This window comes from Melanaphis sacchari, unplaced genomic scaffold (genome assembly GCF_002803265.2).
Source record: "Melanaphis sacchari strain LSU unplaced genomic scaffold, SCAv2.0 Contig20_pilon_pilon, whole genome shotgun sequence".
NCBI classification, from domain to species: domain Eukaryota; kingdom Metazoa; phylum Arthropoda; class Insecta; order Hemiptera; family Aphididae; genus Melanaphis; species Melanaphis sacchari.
This window is the reverse complement of record NW_020271042.1, coordinates 6762104-6783087: the sequence shown is the minus strand read 5'-3', so window position 1 is coordinate 6783087 and position 20984 is coordinate 6762104. Positions and strand designations below refer to the sequence as shown.

Genomic DNA, 20984 nt, shown 5'->3' with positions numbered 1-20984 from the left:
TATCTTCCTAGTTTTCATTCGGTTTATTCCTTTATACGCCACCCTTTTTATGAGTAGTGACGATGTCATCTCTACAATCTTTGATTTTTTCACTTGAATTAACCCTTCTATTTTTTTAGAACATCTGCCTGTCCCACTGGTATTCGTATTCGTACTTCCATCTATTATAAATTATAATAAATTACAATAAAATTAATATTCTATTTAAAAATATATTTTTACTGTTTCCCTAATTAAATAAAAAAGAAATTTAAATATATAATAAATAAATTAAAAAAAGAGTAAATTTGTTTGTTGGCATTTCAATAACTGGATGTTTGGATGACATGATTAAAAGGGCATTACTTCAATTTTTAATTAAGTTACTTTCTTTTACATTTATTTTTTAAATATTTAGAAGGCGATTATTTATATTGATAGGTATTTAATTATTTTTGGCAATTAAGAATTTTATTGATGAGGTGGTCAAAACTTAAGAAGAGAAATTAATATGTTGATCAATGATTTAAACTCATAAAAAAAAGAACTAGTATTAAGAACAAATGGTTAAAGTAATAACAGAATTAATAATAATAAAATAATAACGTGATGTAATATTAGTTTGTAAAGATTAAATAATTTTAATGTTTGATTGACCTTTTTTAAACTTTGTGTCAATATTAAAAATATTTTATAAAAATAAAAATATTACATTAACAAATTTAGTTTTGAATATTCTTGTATAGTTTATTTATAGAAATAAGAAAGCTTTGTATTCTGTATAATTACACATTTACATAATAAAATATGTTACGTAATATTATCCAACACTTAGGAAAATTACAAATGCAATTATTTTCTAAAATAAACTTAATGTCGGTGTACGTTTCAGTTCCAAGAAAATGACGTCAATTATAAATTGAATACATTTTTATTAATTAGATTCATATAGTATTTTTTTGTTGACAGTCGTGAATCGTGATTTAATAATAGAAAGTTTAATTATGCTTTTAAAAATAATAACAATATAAATAAATATTGTAATTGGTGACTTATTTTCTTTGGTATCATTCAGTATTTCAGTAATATTAAAAGTATGTTATATATATATATATTATGTATACCTTGAATATTGTGTTTGTTTAACTATATTTTAGTTACTTCATATTAATTATATTAAATTATGCTTAAAATGTTTATACATTTATACACATTATAAATATTTTGATTTAATTATTATATTATTACATTGGCAGTATGTATTATGTAATACAGAATGCAAAACATTGCCCAAAACATCGAACTAATAATTTATAATACGTGTTGTAGTATCTTTAAAATTAATTTTAAATATAATAAAACCAACCGTTCTCGACAGTTTGGTATATAACTGTAGTATACCTAAAAAATCATATTAATACGTGTAAATTGCATTATATCTATACTTTAAGTATTAGACATTGGTATATGACTAGCACATGCTAATCATCTAACTATACGATATGCCTGCATAAAAAATAGTTATTTTTCGTTCTCCCTTCGTCATATTACACCCTTGTAGATGAAAACCTGTATAAAATATGTATTAAAAAAAAGGGGGGGTTCCTCCTTCGCCTTAGGTTTGAACTTTATGACAGTTTTCAAAACGCTTCTTACAAGCAACCGCTGCCGTTATAAAATTGAAAAATCGAAGGCAATCGAAAGAAAAAAGGGATTCGACTCTACGAGGATTTGCGCCGTTGGTATATTATAACGGCGAATATTGTTTTATAGTGTGCAGCATACTATATTTATGAATTTCGTGTTTTTACTATTGGAGGACGTAGGACGATATTATAATAGTAATATCGTGACGCTAAACGCCGCGAAATCACAGGTCTCCGTTTATACCACGTGATAAGGCTTATCACGCGACGCCGGCGGCTGCCGGTTAGTTGGCTGCCACTTCTCCGTCCGCACGGCGGTGGGCGTGGTCGATCGTTGACCATACCTACAAGAACGGCCTTGAGGATGTCTATGGTCGTGCGATGGCACGTGACGCATCGCGCGTGTATAGTGTATACACTATACATTATTTCGTATATTACAGTCGTACATTTAATAATAATAATAATATAGCGAATACTGAGAAAATACCGCGCGCTGCATCGGGCCCGGTCGTGGCGGTGTGCATGTGACCTCTTCTCCCCGCCGCCGATACGTAACACACAAACCGTATCTACCCACTCTGAAATTTCTCAGTCGTTGTTATTGTACGAGTACGGTGTGCACCGTGTGTGCACCGCGACGAAGTCTGTTACAGGTGCACATCTATTGCGCGGCAGATTCCGACGAAATGACCGCCGCACATGCCACCGTCGATGTCGATGAACTGGGCCGACGACGATGATTGTTGTATAATATTTCATAGAATATATAATAAAATAGTATAGTATAGTAATGACGTTATGTACATATAAGCGAACGACGTATTCGGTATAAAAACGCAATAACAACTGCAATAATAATAATAGTAATAATAATATTATTATTATTGTATTATAGTAAACAGACTGTTTTGATTCGGCGGCGGATAGGATGACGGCGCCGGTGGCGGGCACGGAGCGTGCAGAGGCGGAGATAACCGCGACCGTTGCCCCGGCACGTATATACCGGGTAACGGGTCGTTGTCATCGCGATTTGTTCACATATTGTAATGTTGACGTTTTCACCATGTGTTGACATTGCCGCTGTCTTTGTTGTTGTTTTCGTTCGTCCGCCGCCTTCCGAAGTCGCGGCGCCGAAAGAGTTCAATGAATGGATCGAAAGCTAATCAACCGGGTGACCAACTGCCGCGATGTTTTGAAACGTTCCACGGCGCTGTACGTGTGTGCCCCCGCAGTACTTATTTATTATAAGATATCTACTTCCTACGCACGCTCGTCAATACGTAATATTATTATTATGCTATGCAGCACACGTGCGTCAATAAAGTTGTGTACTGCTACTGCAGATTCTTTTGAGACAGTGTCAATGTATTCTCTAATCTATAAGTCATTGAATGTTGTGACCTAGGCTCGTAGTGAATAATCTACTTGCCAAAAGTACGAGTACAAGGTCGTAATTGCGATTTAGAAATAACTACAGTCCGAAGTGGCTATATGTCGAAATTGATAAATACATAAAAAGAACGTACAGAACGATGGCATATACATTTAGAGCAAATTAAAGTAGCTCATTATTATAAAACGTATCATGTGTAAACCTAGAGATTGTCTAGAGTAGTTATTTCAGTTATGTGTTTATTTAGAAATATCATGTAAAACATGTCACCATGTATATTATATTAATATTCATAGTTTTAAATACACAAACATTGATGTAATTCATAGAGTTGTCTGTGGCGCACATGCTTTGGTTTCAAATATAAATAGCTCCATTTACTATTTACTAAAGTTGTAAATCTAATCTAAGGAGATAGATAACACAGATAGACACAAACTAGTCATGATAAAATGGCCAAGACGCTCTAGAAGTCTAAAAACCCTGTGCTTAAACACAGGATATAGGATCTCAATAAACTTAAAACTAAAGAAAAAAGGCTAAACTTATACAGAAATACATACTTTATTATGGAGTTTATCTACTTAAAAAGAGCATTTTATTCCGTTTCCGTGAACTAAAACTTACTGGTGGGCCACCTTGAAAAGAATGACCTGAATTGACCAGTCATTATAGAACTGATTGATCAAGAAACAATGAATAAAATAGGAAACTGTAAATTCATAACCAGAATCCGTAAAGTAGTGAGATAAAACGTCATTTGTCACCATTTTTATCTAATATATTTACAGAAGAATACGTTTAAGATGTCAAAGTAAAAGCTTAAGATGTAAAAATAAACAGAAAAGTAATTCATTATATTCCATTTGTTGACATTGTTATAATAATAAAAATAGCTGAAAACTATGTAATAATTACTTATTACATTTATTGAAATATTAAATAGATACATTATGAAGATGAATATATAGAAAATAATTCATGGAAGCAAGTAAAGATAGCAGTAGCATCGTTAAACTACAAATATAACACTAAACAATTGATTAAGTGCAACAATACACTATTTGTTAAATACATTAATCAGTGACCAATGATGTTCGGTAGAAATAAGATACCGAATAAGTGGATGTGGTTTATTTGGCACCTAACTGTAGATACTGCTTATATGATTTTTTCATCTCGTTGTTCTTTACACCTAAAGGTTTATTGACGAAAAAGTGTAGTTCATAAAACTTTTCCTGGACTTTAAATATGATATAAGAGTTGAGCAGTTTCATCGTATAGGTGGGATATCGTCAGTGGCGTGTTTAGGGGGTGGGCCCGGTAGGCATGTGCCCACCCACATTTTTGTATAAGTACTAGACTAGTTTAAGTCCAATCTACAAATTACAATACTCAATGAAAAATGAAAATATGATTAATAAATAGTTAGAAAAAAAATAGTTTTTATTATTATTTTGTATTTCAATAAAAATGTATAGCAATATGAGTGAGGCATATTTATACATATTACGTATTCATAATTCATATGTGGTGGGAATAATGTTATTTTTAGTCTTACGACGTTGGGAAATACCATCAATAAGATAATCCGTGCGCTCCGTCGCGCGTCGCCACGATTTTAGTGTATATAATTATTTGTATATGTATTATACTTATTACAGGCATTAATAATAATCATTTCTTCTATGGGTATTGCTATTAATTTTTAAATATTATCAGTTGCGTTTGCGTCGTGTTAGTCCCCGTTTCAGTTTTGTTTCGTTTTTACTCTTCAAAGTTCAAGGATAATATACTTAAATTTAAATTTGTGTTTTTAATAATATCCATTTGGCATTATTATGAAACGATTTTTAGTAAATAAATCAACAGTGAGCACTCCGGTGAGCACGGACAAGTCGATCACAACAAATGTTATGAATTTAACTCCAACTGATGCAAAACAATCAGAATCTAGTTTTGATGAAGAAGTGTTTGACATAAGTAATAATATTGATGAACAGGCAGTTCAGCCTAGTATTTACTTGTTTCCTCGTCGGATGATATACAACAAATATCGATCATTTAATTCGTCATGGTATTCAAAATATCCATGGATTGAGTACTCTAAACAAAAAGACAGAATTTATTGTTATTACTGTCGGCATTTTGCTATAAATGTAAGTAACACCTCAGGACAACAAGTTTTTATTAAACAAGGCTATTGTGACTGGAAACGAATTACTGATTGTACAATTAAACATCAAAATTCTGCCATTCACAAATTAAGCTTAGAAAAATATAAAGCTTATAAAACTTCAAAAACATCTGGTGCTGTATCATGTCAAGTAAATAATTTTACTCAGCAACAAATATTAAAAAATCGCGATGTATTAAAATCGTTGATTAGAATGGCACTTTATTGTGCTCGTCAAGATATTAGTCTTCGTGGTCATCGAAATGAAAAGCTACAAATTTCAGATGACAATCATTCTACATCTAATAGTTCTGTTAGTGTTACTACAGAAATAGAGCATTATAGAAATCAAGGTAATTCATTTACTATTTCATTCTTTTTTTTTCTAGAAAACCAATCTAATATTTTTTAATAATATGTTTATTTTCTACTTGATAAATTATACTCTAACTTATGTGTCTATAAGGTAACTGCTCAAATATAATTTTTTCTAAAATATTTAATTCATTTAAATTGTGTATGATCATTTACTTATCAAATATTAATACGTTAATACGTTATTTAATTCAAGTTATTTGGTGGGTAAATAATAAATAATATTTATGATTTTAATGTCACAGGGAATTTTTTAGAGTTGGTTAAACTGTCAAGTTTAGAAAACAAGAACTTTGAATCAAATCTGATGTCACTTCCAAAAAATGCCAAGTACACATCAAATTTAATTCAAAACGATATTCTGGAAGCAGCTGCTATTGTTGTTGGTCGTAGTATTGTAAATGAAATTAAAAAAGGTAGTCATGTATTCAGTATAATTGCAGATGAAGCACGTGATATTGGTAAAGAAGAACAAATGAGTTTGTGTATAAGGTACGTTTCAGATTGTATAATAAAAGAACGTTTCCTGGGTTTTATTTTATTAAAGGACCTTGATGCTCAAAGTTTGTGTAACACTATTCATAAGTTTTTAGTTAGTATAAACTTAGATATAACAAAATGTATTGCACAGTCTTATGATGGTGCATCTGTGATGTCAGGTTGTAATAATGGAGTACAAGCCAAAATTCGTGAATTATCAAAAAATGCATGTCCATATGTGCACTGTTACGCTCATAGGCTCAATTTAGTTTTAGTGGACACAGCAAAAAAAGTTGAAGCACTGGATGAAATAATAGGATTGTTAGAAGCAATTTATGCTTTTCAAAGCTTTTCTACGATAAGACATAATGCTTTTATACAAGCTCAAAAAGACTGTGGCAAAATTATTGAAGTCCCTCAACATTGTGAAACTAGATGGGTTTCCAAGTATAAAGGTGTTCACTTTTTCAAAAGTAAATTTAAATGTGTAATTGTTGCATTAACAGAATGTTCTAAAAATTCAAAAAAAAAGGAAGCTGCCGAGGCTCGTGGTCTTCTACATCAATTTTCTTCATTTCATGTAATTTTAACTCTATTTTACTTGGATGATATTTTAGGTATTATTAACAACTTATCAGTTTATTTGCAAAAATCTTCTCTAGATATTATCAAGTGTTTGAAATTAGTAAAGTCAACAACAATTTTATTACAAAATATGAGAAATGAAGACAAATTTAATAAATTATTTGATGAATCTGTGATTGCTGCTCAAGAGTTAAATATAACAATACCATGTAACCAAACTGCTACAACTTCACTTTCTATGCCAAGAAGAAAAATGAATTTACCATCAAAATTGAACAATAGTTATGTTTATTCTACAGTTGGTAAAAATAATTCTCTCAAATTCCAGACTGTAAATGAAAAAGATGAAATTCGACATCAATATTTTGAAATTATAGACACAATTATTAGAGAAATGAATTCTAGATTTGATGAAAACATAGGTATATTAACTGCTGTTGATGCATGTGATCCAAATTCCAGTAATTTTATGGATATTGAAAAATTGAAATACTTGGTAAATATTTATGGACAAGACAACATGTGTAATATGGAAACTATTGCTTCTCAATCAATTTTAGTAAAAAATATGTTTGAAAATACTACAATTAATATTGTAGAGCTTCACAAAGAATTAACAATTATGAAACCTGCTTTTCAAGAAATTAATGAAATAGTTACTCGAGTTTTAGTTATACCTGTCACTAGTGCGACTGCTGAGAGGAGCTTCTCAGCAATGCGCAGAATCAAGACATATTTAAGATCAACAATGACAAGTGAAAGACTTCATAATACTGCAATTTTATCAATCGAGAGGGAACTGAGTGGGCAGTTAATACAAGATCCAACATCAGTCATAAATGAATTTGCAACAAGCAAAAACCGTAGATTATCATTTTCTTTATAATTATACTGTACATTAAAAATATTATTCGATTTTTAATTTGTAAAACTTATGTTTTAATATGTATTATTAAAATATTATTATTATTTATTATTATTACTTATAAATTTTTATTTGTGTTTTTCAAAAGATTTGAATATTTAAAGATAAATTGTGGTTTTTTTTATATTATACAGAATATTCTAGACATTGTTTTTGTTTTTATTAATTTTTCTATTACAATTATTACAAGTTTATGGTTAATCCAAGAATGAAATATCTAAAAACCAAAGTAAATAATGTCTTAGAGTTTATGTTTTAATAAAAGGTAACCTACTATTTGTTTTAAAAATATTAAAACTAGTAATTAAGAATAAAAATACTAAAACATAAGTAGATCAAATTATAAAATGAAGAGGGGGTAAAACCATTCTGAACCTAACTATTGTGGCCCATCCATAAAAAAAGTTCTGGACACGCCACTGGATATCGTGTGTTTTTTGTTATTTTCAATTTTTCCTAATCTGTATGTGTAAATCTTATTTGGAGTAGAGACTTTCCCGAAGTAGGTATGTAAAATTGCTTAACTGATGCACTTTTTAGACATCTTGTTATTAGTCGACATGACTTGTTAAGGGCAACATAATATTTTTTTAGTATACAATGTCCTTTTGGGCAACATATTCTTCTATTGAAAATCTTAAGACTAATGCCGTATTTCTTAAGACGTGATGATTACAATTCCACGTGAAACTATCGATTTTCCTCTATACGCCGTTAGGTAATAAATCATAAATAATATCATGATTTTCTGATAAGTGTTTTCATAATAAAATCTGTATATGTGTGATATAGGTTTAATGTAACTCAAAGTTATTTCGAACGTTATGTACTAATTGATTTGTTATTTTTATGTCATCCTAGTAAACATTAAAAGTTTAGCTGGCTTATTGATTTCTTAGGAAAAAAGCATAGACATATGTTTTATCTGCGTCGAGTTTCTGGTGGTTGCACCTATAGAAATAGCTACTTACGAACCGAGTCTCAATATAACCTTTTAAAACAGATTAAGTTTCTGGTTGTTTTATGCACAAACTAACACTTTTACGGGGGTTAATATTAATATTTTACTTTTATCAAGTGCGGACTTAATTGGTATATTCATTTTATATAATTATATCCCATTCAATTATGAGACTCAATTAATAAACATAGGATTTTCCAACGTAGGTAATAGAACACGATTTGAGGTATTAACTTCTTTTGGTTTTGTGTAATCATAATTTATGGAAAAAACGTGTATCAGAAATTATGTATGGTATAGGTTCTGAAAAGAAACTGTTGTCAATAATTTATTTATATTTTATTGATTTACTACATAGTCGTTGACTTATGTAATTTTTGCGATTTATGTATGATTACATTTTATTTGTTAATAAATAATCTTTAAAATGTGATACATGATTCCACAATTTCTCATATATTGTTACTTACAGAAACCTTAACATTTTTTTTTTTTTGTAAAAATGTTAAGTCTTACTTAGAAATTTGATTAAATCAAATATTAGTTATTTTTTTGTAATCCTAAAAATATTATTCCTAGGGATTTGAAACTTTTCAAGTCATTATTTATATTAATAAAGTATAATGATTGATGAAGTATATTAAAAACATATTTTTTTCTCTACTACTAGTGTCTATACCTTCTGTTGCAGTTCTGTATAGATTTGGTTTGAAATTGGTCATTGATCGTGAAGTTTTACTGTTTTAGTTTGTCTAATATACATAATTTTCTTATATTATTGATTCCATCGTTTATATACTACCTTTTATTTTTTACGTACAACGTCTAAATTAGACTACACACGATAACAACTCGTAAAAGTTGGTAAATTGCTGCTAAATTATAGTTATCGTTATGTATTTAGTGACTAAGATTGTCTGACTATGTATGTAGACTGTAAAGGTATGTATGACGTGTTTTATGTATATTTGTGTGTATATTGCTTAGTTATTTAAGTTCGAGTGATTCACCGCAACTAATAAAACGATATGAATCGGTTTTCGATAGCGGTCAACGTACCTTTTTCAGTCCATTGTTTCGTATTGAAAAAGTATTTTGTCGGGCTTAGAATTCACTGCCGAAAACATAACATAATATATTGCTTATTGAAACTCATTGGCTATTATTGTCGCGAATGTCATTTTCTGCGAAATACTCGCGCGAGCAAGGTGCGCCAAGGCCGTGTTCTATTCTTCCCACCCCATCATTTGTATTTGATCTGCCGCCACTGGTTTTGTTGAGCTCATGTATTGAAATTGTTCAGATTTTAGTTTGCACATTAAATGTATCCCAACCTTGCATGTCACCTATTACTTTTAGGCTTAACAGTAATAGAAAACGCGTAAGTCGTTCCTCACAACACGTAATATAACGTACCTCTATAACATTCCTAAAAAACAAACATTATAATCATTTTATTATGCAATAGGTATAGTTACATTAAATATTCAATACCTTTAATAAAAATGTTAAACTACTACTAAATATTAAGGTTTGCTGTTTGTAGGTATTCATTATTTCAATATTTTCTTTTAATTATGTAAATAATAATAAACTTTTAAGGAATATCGCTAATTGATTAATTTAAATAATTATTAAGGTATACATAGGTAAAACGATATTATAAATCGCAATTTATTAAATGAAAAAAATTATAATTTACAACCGAAGAATCATAACATAATATAGTACTTGGGGTTGATTCAGACGATTATTCAGAGATTTCGCGTTAAACCAAAAATTTACTTAGATTTTAATAAATATATTATTAATATTTATTGGACATTTGCCATATAAACTAAAGAGAAATTTGAAGTGTTGGAACATTATTTATTTGTTTTGCGTGTATACTCTTGGTTGATTTTAAATTTCAATTTTAATATGAGACTAGTAAATATATTATTCACCAAATGCGTTTTACATATTAGGATCGCATATGATATGCTAATATTATAGTATTAAAGCACTTACATGAAGTTACCATATTTACATTGTATTTCATTTAATTTGTAATTTAATTCACTATATTATTTGTACATCAAATTTAATGTAGTTGCTTACAAATAACTTAATTATTTTCTTCGCAGTATTGTTTAATTGTGCTTATTAAAATTATATCGTAGTTGTCTGTGCGATGTGTACTGTATAGATATAAGTATATTATGTTTAACTTCTTGTGAAATATACTACAAATGAAGAGCGCTCTTTACTTGATGCTGGTACTTATAAAATAAGAAAACTGCCATATATATATATATATATAAATGTGTGTGATGGGTGGCTTATGAAAATAAATTGAAATAGGGATACAAATTATTAGCAATTTTGTTCATTGAGTATTTAGTATTAAATATCAATATTTTCGTTGAACACAGAATAGTTAGTAATAATACAAATACAATTATTATTACCTAGTAAGAACAATAATAACTATAACAGCGCAAAAATATGTATATTAATTATTAGTTACCCAGTGGTTCAGCCATTAGGTATTCAAGCCTGAGTGATGTCATTGTTATTTATGTTTATTGAATAATTTAAAATTATATTATTATTTATTTAATATATTTTTAGATATCACCTTTAATAATATTTGTATTAGTCATTATTAGATGATATACTGTAGATTGTACCTATAACAACAAATCAACTTTTTTTCCGGATTTTTTTTTTTAATTTTTTCAAATTATATTACGTTATTCTTATACCAATTATATTTTTTATTATTAATAATAAATTATTTTTTTATACTATTATCAATTTAAATTATATTTATATATATTAATAAATCGAAACATTTTTTTCCGTAAAAAATTAAACCGAACTTTTTTCCCAGGACTTTTTTACCGACTTCCAGCCAGCTAGTATTTAGCTGATAGACTGTGACTTAATATAATTTTATTTGCTTTGTGGTTTAAAATTTTTAGTGTCAGGTTTCAAATTTGATAAGGGGGTGGTTGTTTGATATCCCTACCATTCATTATTTAATTTTGTACTACGGCGCCCTTGGAGTGATCAAAATTTCGATTGAGGTGAAAACATTTTTTAGTTAGTAAGCATAAATTCACAGTAAATGTTTTCAAGTTAACCAACAACATCATACAAAATAGTACCGTAAGATACGCTATCAATATTTTTTTTGATGAAGTTCGAGCCTGATCAAGTCTCAAGTATCGCGTTTAAATTTCATAGTATTGTTTTACAATGTATGCCTTAGCTATAACCGTAAGGTGTTTAAACTTTTTATAGGTGCAAAAATTGTTCTACAAATTAAAAATTGTTATACAGAATACAGAAACATTACGGCAGGTGTAAATTTTAAGAAAGAATTATTTATACAAGTAGTCTAATATTGATTGAATATATTCGATAGTCGGTAATTGGTATCATGTATTTACAAATATAGGTATCAAATATATTATCATAATAAAGAATAAAAATCATAGCAGGGGTTTCTTAAATAAATGTATTATTAGCATTATTAATTATCATGAGACGTCGATAATCAACTGCAGATTGTTTAACACCATGACAACCAAATAATAATTGTTGAAACAATTATAATAAAATAATAATATTTAAAAAAATGTATATTAATAATATCAATAATAATTTTTTTAACTTTTTTTTTATATTAGTTATAACTTTGTAATAATTGTTGTCGTCTTAAATATTTGGTTCATGTTCGACAGTAGTTAATGATTGGTGTACAGCACTTACGCTAAGTAATCTTTGTTATTGAGTTTTCGGAAATCCGTCTCAATGACTCGATAAAAAAAAATTGGAAAAATGTTAAATAGTGTCATCGCAAAACGGGAACCTAAAAAATGACAGTTCTTTTATACATATTAATCAAACAGATTAATTATTTCTATTAGGTAAACTCTTATTTTTACTATTTTTCATCTATATAATTTTTCAAATTTGTTATTTTTTTTGAACGATAGTATACATTTTTAATTTCATATTTTAAAGCACAATATTTTTACGAGAATTTCAATTCATAAAAATCATATTACAAATGAATAATTATAATGTTAATTATAAGTTAATTGAAGCATTCAAATTTTGTACAAGCAGATTAGTTTAAGGAAACCCTGCAAAGTCAAAATATTTGTGTACTATATAGGTAATCCTCTTATCTAAACATTTTAATCTTCTAACACTTTTAAAGTTAACTAGTTCAATTTGTTAGAAGTTCAATTTTTATATATTCGTTTATTTGTTTTAAAAATATTCTACATTGAAAAAAAAATATTCATGTTATAATAAAAAAAATATTTTCATTATCATTTTTTTAAAGTATCCGAAAAAAAATATTCCCAAAAATTTAAAAATCTTTTTCCGGAAAATTATTATTTAATTTTAAAAAGAATCATCATATATGTGTATTATTTATAGTGAGTCACATCATAGATTAATTATACTTAAATAAATTTATTTTAATCTATGGTCACATATATTTCAGTAGTCGATCGACTTATGTATAAAATACAAATACCTAATACCTATAATATATACTTACACATTTTTAATTAAATAACTCCAATTTGATGGTGAAATATAATCGTTCCTCGACGAGACCATAGAATTATTCATCTCTACAAATATTTATAATAACTTGATAGAATAAATAAATTATGAAGTTCAGTAATAAGAATATTTATGCTAGCGAATCGCGTAAATTCATCAAGGTGATAGGAGACATAATTCTAAAAATACGACTATGTAGTATTTTGTAGAAATGATTTGAGAAATATTCTACGAATTTTAGATAAAACATGTTGTGTGTTTTATTATATTTTACCATTGTAATTACCTATTTACAGTTTGGATTTTTTAGATCATAATGGCCATACCGCACTCTCCACCGTAATGACATTTATTGGCTGTTTAGAATTTAATGGCAGCTATTTCTTTGTTACGTTACCTATGCTACGCACAATATCCATGCGGTGTTACGGTATACGTGTTTACAAGAATGAGAGGAATTCGTGTCTTACTTTTTTTTTGATTTGGCATTGTTTAATGATGTTTTGAAGAAGAATAGGAGAGAAAATTGTTTATATATAAACATTTATTCGGTTTGGCAATATGTACGATTATGTTTAGCTAAAGCGTAAATAGTTGACCTTAGAGTTTCTCTTAACGGTATATAGAATTTATTGTTTTAGGAATTATGAGTAGAACAAGACTAATGGTATTCTGATTGATTTTTTAGAATTATTCAAATTTATTTTGAAAAATAAGAATCTAGGTTTAAAAAAATCGCTGCTCTGAATATTGGCATAAAATCGTTAACAATTATTTTTAAATTTTTTTTCTGATGTAGGTATATCTTTTTATAATACATATATTTTATAATAAATTATACGGGAGGTTAGATTAACCTAACCCGCGTGCACGACATATTATGTAATTACAGATGGTGATTGAAAATCAAAAAAAGCCTGCACTTGCGTATATACGTTGGAAAACCACGTAAGTTGGTGGTTGTCTAGTTGTCATAATATGTCAATGTCAGTTTCGAATGGGTAGAGGGAGAGAACAAGATATATTGGATACATAATAGTTGGAAAAAAATCCTCAAAATAGAAATTAAAGATATAATGCGACGGGCAATTCAATTTAGTCTAATATAATATAATTTAATATTATTTTTATAAATTTTATGAGAATAATTGTATAATATTGACAAAATTTAAAATTATAAATTAATGATACCAATAAAATTATCTAAATCGAGTATAAAAATATAAACAAAGAAATAAAATTGATTGTATGTTAAAAATATTAGAGTTTTAAAATGTTCAAGATATGCACATAGACTACGGCAATAATGCGACGGATATTTAATTAGATACAGTGCGCGCTCAAATTCGGCATCGTTGGTTTCTGTGTTATCATATTAGTTTAATTTAAGGTGAAAAAAAAAAAAAATGTTAAAAAAATGGTCAAAAGTCAAGCCATCGTTTTCCTCTCGCTCGCGCGTGTCTATATACCAAAAAAATCGCGGACAATTTTCAACGGGCACAAAGCGTATATCATTGAATGGATTTGGCATTTTCGGTTACATTTTAGAGCATTCGCATCCTGGACCCTTATCATCTACATAGTGTTGAGCACCTGCAAAATACACGTAAATCGATCGACTTTTATACCGGAAATTTTTCTTTGCTGCAAATCGACGTGCGCCGCGCCGCGCCGGACGGTATGCGGTTTCCGCCTCTCAAGTCGCAGTAGTATAGCCGTAGAGGTATACGTAATACAACATAATATCGTTGTTGGTATCTTATGGCGATGATTGTATGTTATGTAGTAGGCACTATTATGCGCGCCAGCCGTCTTGGCGGGAAAACGACGCGTCGTAAACGAGAAAACGTTTGTTGCGCGCCAACGCATCGCACGTTTCTCTCGGCGGCGTGGTGGAGGCGATCGTCCCGTAAAAACGGCGGTGGTGGTGGCGGTGGTGGTGGTGGTGGCGGCGGCGGCGGCGGCGGCGATGACCACTGCTATACACACCACGTTCGTAAATAATAATAAATAATAATAAAACGACCGCGTGTGCACGACGGACGAACGAGATGGAACACTGTCTAGTGAAAGAGTGGAACGGCCGCGCGCCCGCCGAAAACTCACGTGCATTGTGCATACTATACACCCACTACGCATATCTTATTATATAGTTATTATATATAATATTAAATTATTATTATTATTATTGCATCTACTACGTAGTATGGTGGGTTGTACGTAGCGTAGTATTAATCGTATAGAGCGGTGTGTGGCGGAGAAATGTGTACGCGATACCTGTGATAAAAATATACACGTAGTAAACGATAGTATACGATAATGATGATGATGATGATGATATGCGCGGCGGCGGAGGAGACGGGAGAAAAATGTGCCGGCGATTCCCACGGCGGCGGCTCATTCACCTGCGCGCGCGTGTCGCGTAGTAGTTCTCGCGCGCACTACATAATTTAGGTACCCAACCCGTGGGGAGGTTACCGCTTCTCGTCGCGCGTATTTGTATACCGCGTTCTCAGCACAGCGACCCGGCAACGGCTGCGGCGGCGGACGATGAAATGTGATGATATTACCGCCGCGCGACAACAACACCGCAGCCGTCGTCGTATTATTTCGACAAAACCGGCTTGGCCCCGGAATTTTTGGTTTTTTTTTTTGTTTTTTTTTTTTTTTTTTTTTTTTTTTTTTTTTGGCGGCCTCTCCGACGTGGCTTCTCAAAGCAGCGTGAACAAAAACCCGTACCGACTCTATATATACCTGTATAGTATTATATGATATGTACCGCGTCGGGTACGTTTGGTGTATACTTTTTCCCTGTGTATTATACGCGTATACCGTCCATCCCTACGAGCCGGTTCCACAATAACCATTCACTGTTATTTTATTTTTTTTCACAAGGCGCCAGTTTTGTTCAACATTTCATTGTGTCGATATTATTTTGTATTACTATTAAAACTATTTTGTTTTTACGGCGGCATAATATTATATACGTGCGCTGTTATACGAGTATACGACGCAGTATTTGATTTTATTATTTTTATTATTTTTTTTTTTTCTAGTCGTTTCCTATGATATTCACGAATATTGAAACACGATAAATTGAGCTGATCTCCATCCGTCACCAAATCATTCCCTATTCTTTCCTTGAATAATTTATTTATCATATCCTGCATTTTTTAATTGTTTGATACTTATAGATTCTTAAGGATGTGCCGAGTAGAGTTAGAACAAATATTACACAGTGGATATTTATACTTAAAATGTATTCAAGGTGTACAAACAGTAGTCAATATAAAAAATTACGCCCAGATTATGTTTCAATATAATATTCAAAAATGACAGTACGAGTATGGCGCATGCCTATAAATCAACTATTCGAGAATTTGAAGTTCGACAACCTTATTTGCTATTAGTTCTGAAAAACAAAAACATGTGAAGATTTTTGGATTTAGTATCATGTCTCTTTTAAAATTAGAAAATATATATTATCGCGTATTGAATAGGTACTAAACATACTCAAAAATATAGAAAGATGTGTATTTAAAAAGTTTTATCATTGTGTAAAAGATAACGCCATAGGTAGTAAAAAGGCTCGACGACAACCTCTAGGTGCCCAGCGGAATTTATTATTAGTTTATTATAAGTTTATAAACACAATTTTAAGTTTCTAAGTACATTCTTATCAACACGTCATTAGTTACAATAGCTTTTTATTGTATCTTAAAGTTATAACTTATTTCTCTGTATTGTTATTTGTTGATAATAACATATTATATTGTTTATTAGTAGTTGTAAGTTGTAATTATAGTTCGTTATACAATGCTAGTATATAAATAACTAATATAATAATATATTATATACTAACCATGATTGTTAATGATAGAACCTTAACTCTTTGCACAATGCTGAATGTATAAACATGAAGATATTTAGTAATTCAACATGTTAACTATAAATAATATAAACAATAAAAATTGGAAAGACTTTTTAATTGATAATAGTTGTGTCAAATGTAATTTTATAAAATAAATGTTTATAATTTAAAGCTCCAAAAGTAATTTTCAATAAAAAACATTGTGTATAATATTATTAATATTATTATTTTTATTTTATTGATTAAAATAGCTCTTGTCAGAAAGACTATTGGGTAATAGGTACCTATTTATAAAATTATTTAAAATATCTGTAAATTAGTTGAATACAAAATAATATGGAACGTATAAATTTAATTTTTCAAGACGCATAATTTAAATATGAACTCACCTTATTGTATTTAATATAAACTTTTTAATTTTTTTCCTCAATACAGGTAATAGCAGGTGACAAATTTTGAATGCTGATAATTAATAAATATATGTATTCATACAAAAAAATACAATGCATTTAATCTTTTTGTCTTGATTACAAAATAATAAAATACTACATTATTCAAATTTAGCATGAATTATTTGGATGTGTAATATTATTACAATACAGTATACCCTTTTATGTTTTTCCAAAAATAAAACTATCTTTAAAACCTTAATTTAAATAATCTTAGTTTTAATTTTAGTATTTTTTACCTTTTAAATCTTGTCAAAATTATAGTTAGATAAATCTTTGTTTCCAATGCACATATATATATATAGTATTCCATGAAAAGTAAAAATTAAATTAAAATTCAGGTATTATAGAATTGAACTTGTAAAGAACTAAATTCAAGTTTTCAGTTCAATTAAAAAGTTACAAAAACGTTTTTATTTGTTTTTCAATTCATACTAAAATTTAAAACTAAGTTCATTATCAGGTATTAATGAAATTGGTAATCCAGTAAAATCTAATCACTCATTGGATATGTAGGTACCCTATAATAAATTAATTTAAACTTTTTGTCATATTTTTTAATTTTGTTTATTCGTGTGGTATACAATGTATTACTTTTATACGGTATGTCAAAGTTAACTCAGCTATTAATAAAAGAAATTTGAACAATATATTATATATTTTGTAATTTATTTCATATATTTTAATCATTTATTTTTATTTCATATTTACTTGGGTGTTTGAGCAAAGGTTTCAATTTCAAATAATTAATCCTTCAAAATATATAGTTATTATTATTTAAGATATCATTTCAATGTGCTAAAAGACCTCTAAAAGCATAAAATATGCCCTTGAAAAATGCAATATTGTTACACAATGGATGTAACTACTTCTGATGTGAATGATAAATATTTACTTATATAATAATATTACATATTTAATACACATTAAATTACTATGACGGAGATGTTGAAATAATTAAACAAAATAATTTTCGTTTCTCGAATATAACGAAACGTACGAAACTGTTTATTATGTTATTTCTTTTAAATACGCTCGACAATCCCATAAATTATTTACATTATAATGGAATGGATCATGCATTTTCAAAATAAAGAGATCAACCTCAGCTAAATAAGTGTTAATAAATTTGTATTTAACACATTAATAAAATAATAAAAATGTAGCTACTGATGAAAATATATTTGTATGCAATTCACATAACATAGCTACACTAACCTAACTACTTCAGAGGACGCCGAACCCGCATGTGTTGTCTCCGTCAAACGTTCAATATAGCAAATTTGCGCTCATAATGCAGATGATCTAGCTATTATCAGATCTAAAAGTATGGATATTATCTAAAGCACTTCATATGATTTTATTGACATTATAATTTTAAAATGTTCATGCATCGTTTTAAAATAAAAATATTAACACTATTCTATGAGGTTTTCTAGATAATATTTTTAACTTTCAGTTTGATAATAATTGATCTATTTACTCTAATATTAAAATTGACAACACTAAAACGGTTGTTTTAAACGTACAGTTTCTATATTTATAAGACTATGCTGACACAATATATCAAAATAAAGCTTTATAAATAATATTTAACTTTTTTCAGGTTAAATTCATTATAGATTGTTGTTTGGTGTTATTCTGTTCATAATATTTCTTCCAGAAGCGAAATAAGTCGAGGCAACATTCGGTAAGTCGACGTATTGTACATTTGTATTTTTTTTTTTTACCGTTTTATGAATGAAATCTCAACTAACCCAAATACCAACACAGTACTACTTACCATTGATGTATGTCAATTGATCATAAATAATTTACCGTACGAAAATCAATCACGATCATTTTACTGAACGACAGTTGATTGTTAAAAGCAATAATGTATTGAAAAATTATTAATCGTTTGAGCAAGTAATAGTTATTCAATTCGTTGTAATCGCCCGATCATATATTAGCTGGGTTAGTCGCTATACCTTTCGTTATTCGTATATATTTATTACTTACCGTAGTATATTATATAAAACTCTATTTTTTAATGTGATGACATGATGCAAGTATTTATACAGACGTTATTGGCGTGGCTAAGTATTTTGTAAGCTTAAGTCTAAAGTATAAAATATTGATGTATAATATATTGTTGTACTTCGTTCAGTGATTACGTATTTACTCTGATTCGTTTTGATTCGTAGTTTCCAATGATAAATCTTCTAAAAATATTACAATTATATAGTTTGTAAATAAATAGCAATTGCATAGTTACTTCTACTTACTGTTCTCATATTCAGGTCTCACTGAAGGTGTATCATTTAACAATACTACTTTATTTGTAATATCAACTTCTTCATCTTAGATGTTACTATATTGAACAATAATATTATAATTAATTAAAATTATTGGTTAATAATATTTTGTATATAATATTATACAATTAAAAATGATTTAATCAATAACTGGTATTGTTAGCTATTATAGGTGTACCTATATTATAATAATATTATAGTATACATATAAATATACCTAATGGCTAATGATAGATATTTATATTATGAACTGTATACCTATTTATAATTGATGCTACTTAAAACTATTTAAATGTAATCAAACAATTATTTATATTAAAACTTTAAAACAACTATTACACACAAAATTAATATGTAGAAACAACCAGTATTTACTATTTAGAATACCTACTGCTTCAAATACTTGAAATTAAAAGTATTTAAAATATAAAGATAATATAAGGTAATAGGTATAAAGATATTTGATTACTTTTATTAAAACGTTTAGGATTAGCTGAATATAATATCACTTACCTGTTTCTATAGTATTTTCATAATTAATATCCTGGTAAGACTTTCTGTAGACGACATAATATTATTCTGTAATTTATTTACTAGTACTAGATTTAACATTTTGCTTCTAGTGAATCTTGACATTTAATACTTTAGGTAATACACAATATTAATACAAATAATAATGATTTAAATTTTTAGAACTTGAAATAATAAAAACGTATTCATTATGGTACTACTCTAAAAACGATATTGATAATAACAATTATAACCAATTGATAATGATATTAACATAATTTATTCTTTTAATGTGATTGATAATGATAACATTGTTAATCGATAGAGCAATTTGCGCAAACAACTATTCTATTAATAAATACAATACAGTCTCATATTTTGTTGTGGCTGCACTATGACAAATTATAAAATGCAATACTGCACAACTCTATAAAATTGCTGTTTCACATTATAATACACACGATAATTATTTTCTATTCAGTGCAAGATACCATTAAAATCGAAAATAGGAACTGTCTTAATTTTAGACTTACAGTGATAATTTGGAAAATTAAATAAGATATACTAGCGCCATAAAGTATGACATACTCTCTTGATGAAAATAACTAACATTTAAATAATTCAATGACATTACATCTCTATAGTGGCTAAATAAAAAGTATATTGAATGTGCGTTCTTGCATTTATAAACTTATTTTCTATTCGACTAATGTCATAACTCAAAATTCATATGTGAGTTGTGATCTTATTCTAACAGTCACG

The 20984-nt window shown here is 28.6% G+C and overlaps 2 protein-coding genes across 2 annotated transcripts in view; both read left to right on the top strand.

Annotated features, from left to right (window-relative positions):
- LOC112593733 (3-phosphoinositide-dependent protein kinase 1) overlaps positions 1–20984 on the top strand; it is a 178265-nt gene that overhangs the window by 11749 nt on the left and 145532 nt on the right. The window contains exon 2 of the mRNA XM_025338250.1: positions 19022–19105. The gene's annotated coding sequence lies outside the window, so the exon portion shown is untranslated. The remainder of the gene's footprint in view (positions 1–19021; positions 19106–20984) is intronic.
- Positions 4520–7523, top strand: LOC112593732 (zinc finger MYM-type protein 1-like). The gene is made up of 2 exons (XM_025338248.1): positions 4520–5550; positions 5818–7523. Exons 1-2 carry the CDS (start codon positions 4863–4865, stop codon positions 7521–7523), a joined length of 2394 nt encoding a protein of 797 aa, XP_025194033.1. The 5' UTR covers positions 4520–4862.

Bases quoted from the DNA above. Each gene is read 5' to 3' on its own strand.
- LOC112593732 (XM_025338248.1), top strand. From the start codon at position 4,863: ATGAAACGATTTTTAGTAAATAAATCAACAGTGAGCACTCCGGTGAGC. The intron at 5,551-5,817 runs GTAATTCATTTA...TTAATGTCACAG, and splicing joins AGAGCATTATAGAAATCAAG to GGAATTTTTTAGAGTTGGTT.